Consider the following 11,378-nt stretch of genomic DNA (forward strand, 5'->3'; position numbering starts at 1 on the left):
ACTTGACAGTTTTTGTTTTGGGAAAATATTTATTGGCATTAAGAAAAACAAAACAAAAAATAAATAAGCATACTTTATTATTAAAATCATAATTTAAAATCACATTGTAAAACATTTAAACATTTCTATAAATAGTTAGGTTCTGCTGGTGCAGCTGGTTCAGTGTACAATTATGCTATTATTGCAGATTATCTAAGCGGACTTAAGATTCAGAGTCTAGTTTCAGGTCAGTGTTCTGCATTATTTGACCCTCATGCTGGTGAAAAAGACATTTCATTTACAATAGTGACTCAGTCCTGCTGGTGCTCCTCCGGGACTCTTTCTGGGATCTGTTCTCCACTGTCCTTGCTGCGTCCTGCACCTCCTTCAGCCTCTTGTCTCTCTCGCGCTGCTCCTTCTCCTCATGTTTTCTCATGTCCTTGAGCTTCTTCTTTAAGCATGAGCGGTCATTTTGATTGCACACACCCAGAGCCTGCCACGAGGAAGACAAAACTATGACATTTACAAATACAGAGGCTGGAAAAGTACTGATACCAACATTACTAAAATACAGATTCTTCTTTATCATAAGTAATACAAAAATACATGATACAGTGATTCAGCGCTTCTAGCAATTTATCCAAAGAAAATTAATCCTGTGCTCTGACTCCAGTCTCTTAACACCCTTCAGAAGCAGAATGCTCTGTTAAAGGGGGGTATTATGCAAAATCGACTTTTTCAAGCTTTACATCACGTTATCATGTCATTCCCTCATTAAAAACATGCCTGAAGTGTTGGCACATTCACGTATTTTTGAGTAATCTGTAAAAACTCTGATGGCAGCCATTTTAGGGATAGGTTTGCCTGAGTCCTCCTAGGAACGCCCCCACCTCATGGAGACGCCTCCGAGCTTTCATCACCAGCCGAGTAACCAACCACTGCTCCTCAGCAGAACCCCCTCCCCACTGATGCCACAGACAGCGTGTGGAGGGGGCGTGTCCGAAAGGGTCAGAGGTTCTTAAAGAGACAGAGGCCTATTTCAAGACATTCGCTACAGCCATTTTGAGAGAGCAATTTTATACAAGGCAGTTATTCTAATTTACTGCATTTACAGACCAACAGAAGGTTTAGTCATCATTGTAGTGTGCTATAGACTGGTGCTATGTGACTGAAAAAAGCATAATACCCCCTCTTTAAGGACCATGTTAGTCTTTAATAGTGCTTGATAAAAAAAAAAATGTTGCAAATCAATATGTTGACTTATGAAAACTTTGGATATTTCTGCAAATGTGTCTGAGGCCATCAACAACTGCAGTTTTTGTGTGGAGCCAGCCATACGTATTCAATGTGTTCCTATAGTAAAGTCACCTTCAGTTTGTCAGTATCCAGGTTGAGAAGCTGCGCGCCGTCTACGCCTCTGGCAGTAAACTCTGCTGCGTACTGATCCATGCCCATCGCCACCAGCCACAGACAAACCTGCTGGCTGCTCCACTCACTCACTGGCCGACTTTGCCATTGGTTGTTGTTATTGGTAGGTATTACGTCGTCATCCAAGGTCTGACAAGGGGAAAAAAAGGCAACAGTGACTATTAGAATGACAAACAGCAAGCCAAGATGCTCCATGTGATGGAAAGGAAGAAGAAAACAGCCTCACCTCAGTGGATGAAAAGGTAAAAGTGTAAGAGTGCCCACACAGAGAGTGATCAGAGACGTGACGCTTTATGCTGTAGCTTCCCAAGGGATAGCCCATACTCTGCAACCAACAAAAAAGTCCTCTGCTGTTGCCTATAGTTGACATAATTGCATGCACACCAATGTCTGTCTACTCAACAGAGCAATTCTAGAGCCATGCGTCATGCATGAGAAGAGACTTACAGTTCAAAGTATCAAACTGATTTTTTTCTAACCTGGTTGATTCTTCCGGTGGTGGTCAGATAGGGCAAGCTGCTGCTGGACACAGACCGAAGTCTCTCTCTGTTCGTCTCCGCTTCCTCCTCCTTCTCTGGCCCTCGATCCCCAAACCAGGAAAACGGCAAACAAGAAGGCATGGAGGTGACTGACGCAGTTGGAGAGTCTCCAGCAGGCTCGTCTGCCAAGTTGTCACAAGAACTCCTGCAGGAAAATAGTCCAAGAACTTCAACTCCAGAGCAAAGGTTTGGTGGGCTCTATGGCTGGAGTTATACCTGTTTGTCACAGACTTTCTACTCTTCTTTTCACTCCGCCTTTTGTTGAGAGACTTTCGAAGCCCACTATGAGACACAATAGTTAGACAATATAAATGATTAAAAAGGGACAGAGGTGGGTGCTCCCCTTACATTTACAGAAGGACTTACGCAAAGTACTGTTACTCTTTAAGTAACAGAAATATTATCCACATTATTTTGTTTTGTTAGTACTAATGTGTCGACACTTGAGCAATCAGATTTTTATGAACGCAGCAATGATATGATAAAGCTGCTGTAATTAATTTCTCCAATGTGAGTCTTATTTTAGCGACTCTACTCTCTAAAAATGGATGGCAGCACTATTAACCTTACCTGAAATTAGGAAACTTCCTCTTAGACTTTCGAGATGACGAGGAGGAGGATTTGTTTGGGGAAGGGCTGGAATTGTCATTGATGTAAATGGGAGGAGTGGATACTGAGATGGAGGGAGGTTGATGGCTGAGTGTGGGGAACGACGAGGTACTGGATAGGTCACTTCTGCTGGCCTGCTGTAGTGCAGTTGAAGCAGGCAGTGACTGCGTATCCACTGAGTTTTGTTGCACTCCGTCTTCCTAAAACATGTAGTGTGGTCATCCAAGTTAGAAACGAACAAATCACAGAAGGATCCAATTAAAAGTGTTTAAGATCCGTTTGACCTGTCGTCGGAAGCTCTCCCTCAGCTTGTCCCGGGAGGGAGGGTGGCGCTTGGATTTCTGGGCCAGTTGAGCCTTGGCGATATGAGCGCTACAGTCCAGACGCCCTGTATCTGGGACTGTGCTATACCATTCACCATCTGAGACAAACGGCAACTGATGTTTAATCCTCAAACATACAACCAATAAAAATCATACAAACCTGTTTCAGTGGTGTTCTTACTCCTTCCTGATAAAGATCCTCTTCTCTGTAACTGTAGTAAATAAGGCATTAAAATGTGCAGATTCTGTTACATTTTCACCAAGTTTTTTTTCCTCACATGGATAGTCAGTCTTTCATTCAGCTCATTGTGCTGCTTCTCTTTCTGCTCCAGCTCTCTTTTCAGTTCTGCTAGACTTTCCTCAGCCTCCTCCACTCTGCCACAATCAAACTTCGTCAACACATACAACAAACTGCAGTTGTCTTGGGCTAATAATACTGATAAATCCCTCAATACCTGCTCTGGTATTCCCGGAGAAGTCTTTTGGCCTTGCTGTATTTGATCTCTAGGCTTTCGGATTGGCTCTGGGAATCAGCCAATCTCTGGCTGATAACTCTGCAAAGTGTCTGGGCCTCCTGCCAATACCTAGAAAATAGAAGAGAGATAATTACCCACTTTTCAAGCCGTTAGATCTAAAAATATACACATTTGGGGAAAACTGAACATATCGTCTCTATTCATACCATGTCAACACATAAGAGATAAATGTACTGTTCAATCAAAGCATATTCACAAAAATGTATACTTCTCCAGTTTATCAGCTTTCTCCTCTCCATCTTCAAGTTTTTGTTCTAGATCAGCTTTCTCATTTTGCCAACATGCCTGCTGCTCCTCCCGTGAGCGCAGCTACCAAACACAACAAAGCACAATATTATGCATGGCTCCAATTTTAAACAGGGGCAGTCCTAAAATCTGCTCCACATTTATTTTATTTCATGTGGGTTTTTTTTAATTCTTGTTTATATAAGTTTTGCAATGACACATTTTGTATTCACCGCAAAACAAAGTGGAATAAAGGCTGAACACGGTGCCAAAGCCATCACCAACCCAGTTATGTCACAGATTACTTCATGCACAGACATAAAGCTAGGTTGATGTGAGAAGTGCTGGAACAAAAAGCTGTGTCCCCATAAACTGAGCCTTTTCATACACCATTAACTGGGTCAGACGTCTCCAAATGTGGATCCAAAGGTAGTGAATTTAGTGAAAGCTGCTGGTGAGATTTCAATCTAGTGGAGTGACCTACCTTTTCCCGAGTGCTCTGTAGCTGGTCTGTTCTGATTCGGAGTTTAACCTGGAGCTACAAAGAGTTAAAAATAAAATGGATCACCACAGTTTGTTCTTCAGAGTTAAAATATCCGCGCTTGCCTATGTAAAGTACCTGCTGGTATTTGAGGCAAAGTTGGTGGTTGTCTAGGCCTGAAAGCAGCGACAAATCTTCCTCCTCTTCATCTTCAAACGAGTTATATTCAATATCATTTGTGTCGGCTTCACCTTCACTGCATGTATGGCCCTGCAATATCTGCACAAATATATTTAGCTTAACATGCGGAGAAAAAACAACAACTTTTAAAATGCAAACAGCTTACGGTTTGGGAACACTTCTCCATTTCTAAACTTTCGTTAATCAGCCGTGCTACCTCGCTCTCCACGCCCTCCTTCTCACGGCCAATCAAAAACCTGCATCAATTACAAAAAAATATGCAATGTCCCAAGAAAGAAAGATCATGTGGTGCTACTATATACAACATAAAAAAAACTCACTTGACCAGGCCTGACGTATTCTTCAACACAGTGGCAGCAAACAATTGGGAGACTCCAACCAAACTGATACCATCCACCTCCACTATCTGGTCGTTTACTTCAATCCTACCACAACAGTTATGTTCTTTTTTTTAGCAAATTTACCGCACAGTAATTGCAATTAAAGCACATACCGTCCGTCTTTCTTCGTCGCACCACCGTCTGTGACAGATTTGACAAAGATTCCCAACTTTTCCAGCCCTTGGTCAGCACCTACACCCATCCCAATGATGCTGATGCCCAAACCTTCTTCTCCTAAAACAAAGGGGGATTGTGGTAGTAACAAATTAAACGAGTAACCAACTAAAATGTTTAAATACCCTTTTCAATCTCCACAGGAAAAACGTCCATCTTTTCCACACGCTTCTCCAGTTCGTACTCCGCAGAGGCAGACACGGGGTCAATGTCATCATTGTGTCGGTCATAATTGGCATTTGAGTAAGTTTTGAAGACCTAGAAGAAGGACAATAAACATATTTTTAATTACACAAAACACACCTCAAAAGTTCACATTCACATTTCACACCACGTAAAGACTTGTATCTACATCAAAGCAAGCAGCATTACTCACTTCTTACTGTAAATACTGCCATCTGTCTACAGCAATCAACACACAAAAAAGTTTTGCTTCCAAATCTGAATTGGCGCGTGTGAGAAAGGCAGAATAAACACATTAATAGAGTTTACAGAAACTGATCCGAGTCCTAGTTTTTTTTTTTTTTTTTCATTCCATACATTCTGTGAGTAACAATTTGAAATTGCAACATAATATTGCAAGGAATGTTTTCATTGCCTTTGAATAGACAGCTCTGACACTGAAACATGTGGGGTCCTGTCTTTCCTCGTTCCATGTGGCTTTTAAACATTGCTCTCGGCAACAGTTTTTACTTCAGAAACCAAAGAAGCTCTAAGCTGTTAAATTTGCAATGCACACACTATGCATGTTTGCACTAGGAATGTAACGCAAAAGACTCAAAAGATGTAAGCTTATTTTATCCTTAAATATCCTTACTTTTATTGGTGCTGTAGAGAATTTGACTTTCCGTTTTCCATCTTCAGCCTCGTCTTCACCGCTCAACTCAGGGATTCCAGGGACTTCCTCATACTCTCGTGCAGGCTCGATTGTAGACCTGTCCAATTCCTGGCTTGTGGTCTGAAAATCTTCTTCATTCACAAAATCCTTATTCTCAATCCCCCCACTGTTTGCAGGTCTGCCCTCTTCCTCCTCCTCTGTGCCATCCCCGTCTCTGCACCTCTCCTCTAACTCTTCTACCCCACGCTCACTTTTGTCTTCATACATTGAACCTTCTTGATCCTTGGTTTCTTCCCCTTCACCGTCATCCTTTTCTTGCACCAAACGGTTTGAATATTGCTCAATAATTTCAGCTTGCATGCCCACTTTCTCCTTTGCTGTAGCGTGGTCCACTACTGCCGACATCTGCGCTGGTTTAATGCACTCTTCCCTTGTCTGCCCCTCCCACTGCTCAGTCACCTGCTGATACACGCCTGCACTGCAATTTTGATCAAGCGTGTTACATGGCATGCTTTCTGGTAATGCATTTAGCTTCTGTAAGTTAAGTTCTTCAAATACATCATCAACCAAGTCCAGCACTATACACGGAGCAAAGTAATTTACTGACGTGTCTTGCCATTCCGCCTCCGCTTTCTTCTCAGTTTCCCCCTCACTCTCAGAGGACTCATTCTTTAGGTCAACCAGCTCAGCCCTAACCGGATCCTCACTGCTCAACTCGGGGTTTAGATGTAGTTTTTCAGTTTCTAAATGCTTCCCTTCTGTTATGTCATTACTTTGCGACGCTAGACTGTGATCGGGTGGGTCATGGTGGATAAAGGGGGTGATGGATTCTTCATCAGGATCACTGGCCACAGATTTATGGTGCCCTGACAGAGTGTCCCGGGCATGAGGCTTAGCCAAGGGAATATTTACGATGGGTAGGTTTATGAATTTGTCTTTATCCGAGCCATCCATCTCCGGGTGCTTCATGTCTCTATCATCGTCACCTCCTCTGGGGTAAACAGCGTCCTCCTTCATTCTGTTTCTACTGATGCCGTTGGAACCACCGCTGGGCACTGCTATTAGTTTAGTTTCGAACAACTTGCGGGTTACGCTGAACTTCTGAGCAAGAGCTGCCCTGTCAATGTCCTTTATCTCTTCTGGTTTGCTCTTGTCCTGTGTAAAGGAATCAGGAGTGGCAAGGCTTGTGGCAGTGCCCAGAACAGATGAAGTACTCGCATATGAACGCCGGGTTGCAGGAAAAGGTGAGGTTTGATTTGGTTGCCGTTGAGGAGAAAGCAGTGGTGTGCCTCCAGTGTTTTGCCCATCCGGTTTAAGCTGCTGACTATCCATTTGCAGAAAGATGTTTTGACTAATTTTGGCCCCTCTGGTGCTGCCAACCCTACCTCTGCTCAGGGGGGTGTTGCTGGTTTGAGACATGATTGAGTTGGACAGGCTGGGGGGCACCGCAGACGTTTGGGCACCTGCTTTCAATGTGATACCAGAGTCAAATGAGCATTTTATGGTGTGGAAGTCAGAATTGTAGGTTATCCGGTGAGGGGAGGAACTCCGGCCTTTGCTGTCAGTTCGCATCATTTGGGAAATCTCTAAAAAAAACAACTATAAACTGAAAAAGCTTGAAAATGAGGAAACTTCTCAATGTTTTAAATGCTTAACTGCGGTAAAATGGTAAAATACACTTCATAAGACAACTGGCGATAAAATGTCACTCCCTGTTATAGATGGCAGCAGGACATGAAATGAAGTGGTTCCTGTAGCTTCTCTTTTAACACTGACATGAGGTTACCTGTAAAACAAAGAAGAGTACAATCAAAGCAGGCAAGCTTAACAACATTTTGTTAACACACACTAACTATTTTAAGACACCTTTTGCTTTTCAAATCATACTTACTTAAAATAAAGGAGTGAGTAAATTCCCAAATTCAAAGACTGCAGCATACTAAGTTAGCAGACAATGAAGCACCTAATGCCACAGGTGTGTCAATGACACAGTGGCTTTCAAGTAACCTCGGAAATTTGACTTCCAGCTGTCATTACTGCGAGTTACTGAGAAGTATGAAAATTCAATTCACTACGTCACTAAGTAACATCAGGCAAATCTTTAATTCACGTCGCTCTGTACCCAGTCTAATTTAGTTGAGCCTTGGGGCCAAGTTCTATTTGGAGAACTTTCCAATGAACGAAGCCTACAATCGCAAAATGGAAAATGGCTACGACCGCTCACGACTCTTTTTAATTGACTAAACAACTGATCATAAATCGACTAAAGCAGTTTATTACGACTAGTTTCTTACCTAAAGCGTTGTCTGCGCCGACGGCTCCCTTGCTGTGATAAATAAACTACAGGCAGATGGCGACTCATGTCCCTAAATACTGTAAATGGATTACGGCGGCGTAATCCTATGTAAACTACTCCACTAAGCATCGCCGACGAGCGGGTACAAGTTAACGCCGGGCAAATAAATTAAGGTCAAATAATTATTGATGATATCTGTAGCATAACTTGTCCAAAACCTCTTATGATCTGCTTTATCTTGCCACAGGTTAGATTAGTCTAATTTACATTGAGCAACTAATTTAGACAAATAATATACTAAACTAACAATTATTTAGACAGTATATGCACGAGCGAATTATCATAGGCTACAAGGCAACCGTTTACATTTTAGACACATGATCGATTAACAATCCAATGTAGACTTACTCATTGTGCCAGTTCCATGCCTGGAAAAACTGGATTGCACTAGGAAGGGCATCTGACATAAAGTAAGCTATAGGCCTATCCTAACCATTGAGTGGCTTTGATTTTTTTCAGAATTTAGCTTTTCAGAATAGCTACATTTGAAATGGCTTATTAAGAATAGGCTACATTTGTTTTACTATTTACAATAATCAAACATTCATTCATAATGCATCATGCTCTTACCTTTACTTGTCTTTCAGGATCACTGCTGCTGGTGATATCAGCCATGAAAAACTCCTGCAGCATAAGTCAAATGGCAAGCTTATGTATGATGCCAACACGAGCATGCTGCATCACCTGCAGGAACCTGTGCCTACCTGTGCATGTGCAGTGCCTGGTGACCACAGAGCTGCTGGTGTGGTATGTGGACCGGACCGTACTGGACCAAACCGAGCGGTACAAAGTGGTACTGCTCAGTGTGACCTGGTTCTGATTGGAGACTGTTGTCCCAGGTGGCACAGGGACCTAGTTGATATAAATACTGGCCAATCGCATTCATGTGTTCTTTTGAATGAGGGTAAGTGAGGGAGGGGATGACGGAAAGTGAATCGAAATTATAAGGATGGAGGGAGTTATTGGGGTGGGTGGTGAAGTTTAGAGAGGCTGAATAATGGAGAGCAAGACAGAGATGAGGAGATATAGAGGGCATTTAACAAGGTGAAAGATCGTAAGATGTAAGTTATTATTTTCATCATAAAGTCTAAAAATGTATCAAGTACTAGTGCCTAAAAGTCTTTGCATATTGTGAAAACACGTAGTAGATTTGGAAGCAAATACAAGTTATATTCATTGATATCTTTGTGTAGTTATGGGGAGGGTCTCTCTTTCAGTTTCTTTTTAGGGTGAAATACTGGCTGAATCCAGAACTGGGCATTCTTAACTTGGGAACACAAAGTCTAACTTGTCTAACATTCAGAACTAGCACCAACATTAGAAAGTTTCCAAAAGTGTGAGTCACCAGTACAGGGTTTGTCCACAAGAGTGCAGAGTTGGTATGCAAATGATACTGCTGTGTAATAGGTACAACTATACTCAAGTAAAATATAGACTATAATGCATATAAGCATTTGCTTGACAGAAGTTACAATTACAATCATAATTTTCCTAAACAGAAATATAAAATATCAACTATTACAGCTTGCATTTACAAGTTTATTCAGTATGCAATGACATGATGTATTAGTTAATTGCAGCACCTAAGCACTATTAGTCAAGCACTTCTATTGGAAAGTGGGTTTGCGTAGGCTGCATTTGGCACATACACAAGCCCCATATGGTTTTCTGTTCAGTCGGCCGTGTTTAGAGTTTCTCCTCTTCACGGGGGAATAGCTCTGAGTCCTCTGAATACAGAAATGTAGGCTCCGAACTCCTTCCCTCACATCACACGCAGTCAGTGGCAAGACAGTGATGTGGCACTAATACATACAAAAATACATCTGCATGAGGATCCTTTTTGATATTATTGTCACTTTAGTAATTAAGGGGAGCCAAGCAGTGTTTCCCAAAAGAAACTCAAATAGGCTTTATTGATCAAGACTAAAACATGAGAAGAAGTTTGGGGAATTAGTCCGTTTTAAGCAGTTTTTTCAGAAGTGTTGTGGCGAACAGACACATCTGCACCAACAGTCCCTCTGACTACCATCATTCGCTCATGCACATAATTCATCCTGGCCTATTGTACATGTTTCTAGTGGTAGGGGAATCCTAAGTACCTGGAGGAAACATACGCAGACACGGGAGAACATGCAAACTCCACACAGACAGGCCTGGCCCAGGTGGGAATCGTACCTGGGACCTTCTTGCTGTGAAGCACGAGCATTAACCACTTCACCACCGTGCGGCTTAAATGATACAGTATTTTATAGAATAAATGTATATTATTGTTCTTTTTTATGGTTTGAGACAACAAACATTTTAGTATAGGTGTCGAAATAAGTATCGTTCAGGTGTCGGTATCTAAAATCAAGCATCGTTAAAGCACCAGTATCAAAAAAATATATAACAGTACCCAGCCCTAACCTTACTACTATACTTCCTTTTTTTCAATCAGAGTAGACATGATTGGTGCAAATTGTAATGAAGAGGTGATGTTTGAGCCTGGTAGTGGCCAATCTGTAAATGAATGATTCGCTTCTGTTGTGGAAAAATGTTGTTCCCCTTACAAATCTTAACCACAAACTCAGTGAAATCCTTTAACATTTAAAATGCCAAAGACTTCTCTTGACATCTGGTGTTGACATTACAAAAATAGACTTCAGTTTTATTCAAAGTGAAGAAGTACTCCTCTGCCCTCGGGCCTTACATCCATGCGTGCTAAAGTCACATCTGAGCAGCTGAATTGAAGTCGTGTAAGAGTAAGTGTAAGAGGAGGACCTTCACTATCTCAACAAGTGTCCATGCTCTCTCTATCTGTACCAAAAATCATAAACATATTGTGTGACTTTATATTAGCTGTATATATCTAAATAGTATGAGCGCAAAAACCTTTCTTCTATTTGTATGTACACTGTACAGTATGGTGATATGTTGCACAGACACAGCTGCACTGTCACTGATCTGTATTTAGTCCCATCATTCGGATGATGTGTTCACACTACTATTATCTCCCATTACACACCCTCTGTGAAGCTGCAGTTCCTTTTTCAAACATGAGAGTTTTTCCATTCAGAATATATTATAACATGACCTGAGTGAAATACTATTCAGGAGCTCTTAGAATCTTTAGGGAAAAGGATCAGATCATTGATTAAACTCCTTGTTAATTAAGTTCTTAACCAAACACAGTGTCCATTATATAGTATATACTATATAGTACCTTTTGTGAAGCACTTTGGTCAACAACAGTTGTTTTAAATGTGCTATATAAATAAATTTGATTTGATAGTATAGCCTATGACTTTATTGTCATTGCTGAATGTGTAA

At 41.5% G+C, this 11,378-nt stretch overlaps 1 protein-coding gene across 2 annotated transcripts; it reads right to left on the reverse strand.

The window, feature by feature from the left end:
• Positions 1 to 27: 27 nt before the first annotated feature.
• On the reverse strand, positions 28 to 8,872 carry LOC306973153 (uncharacterized protein). Of its 2 annotated transcripts, XM_079569982.1 has the most exons (21): positions 8,774 to 8,852; positions 8,640 to 8,693; positions 7,393 to 7,499; positions 5,693 to 7,299; positions 5,001 to 5,133; positions 4,815 to 4,935; positions 4,642 to 4,746; positions 4,467 to 4,557; positions 4,259 to 4,399; positions 4,124 to 4,177; positions 3,623 to 3,723; positions 3,334 to 3,462; positions 3,157 to 3,253; positions 3,039 to 3,090; positions 2,840 to 2,976; positions 2,517 to 2,755; positions 2,163 to 2,228; positions 1,887 to 2,091; positions 1,634 to 1,732; positions 1,348 to 1,536; positions 29 to 472 (listed from the first exon to the last, which is right to left on the reverse strand). In XM_079569982.1, the coding sequence occupies exons 4-21, from the start codon at positions 7,286 to 7,288 to the stop codon at positions 278 to 280; spliced, it is 3,750 nt and encodes a 1,249-aa protein (XP_079426108.1). In that variant the 5' UTR covers positions 7,289 to 7,299; positions 7,393 to 7,499; positions 8,640 to 8,693; positions 8,774 to 8,852; the 3' UTR covers positions 29 to 277. The 2 variants fall into 2 exon arrangements, with proteins under 2 accessions (XP_079426107.1, XP_079426108.1); XM_079569981.1 differs by lacking the exon at positions 7,393 to 7,499 and having other exon boundaries at positions 28 to 472; positions 5,693 to 7,297; positions 8,774 to 8,872.
• Between the last annotated feature and the right edge of the window lie 2,506 nt (positions 8,873 to 11,378).

The sequence above is a fragment of the Gobius niger genome, assembly GCF_951799975.1.
Source record: "Gobius niger genome assembly, chromosome: 13".
In the NCBI taxonomy this organism is placed as follows: Eukaryota; Metazoa; Chordata; class Actinopteri; order Gobiiformes; family Gobiidae; genus Gobius; species Gobius niger.

Coding starts and splice junctions, on each gene's coding strand:
- LOC306973153 (XM_079569981.1), bottom strand. CDS start 8,684: ATGGCTGATATCACCAGCAGCAGTGATCCTGAAAGACAAGTAAAG. Junction 4,400..4,466: donor TGGAGAAGTGTTCCCAAACC/GTAAGCTGTTTG, acceptor ATATTTGTGCAG/ATATTGCAGGGCCATACATG. Junction 1,537..1,633: donor TTACCTTTTCATCCACTGAG/GTGAGGCTGTTT, acceptor TCCCCTTGTCAG/ACCTTGGATGACGACGTAAT.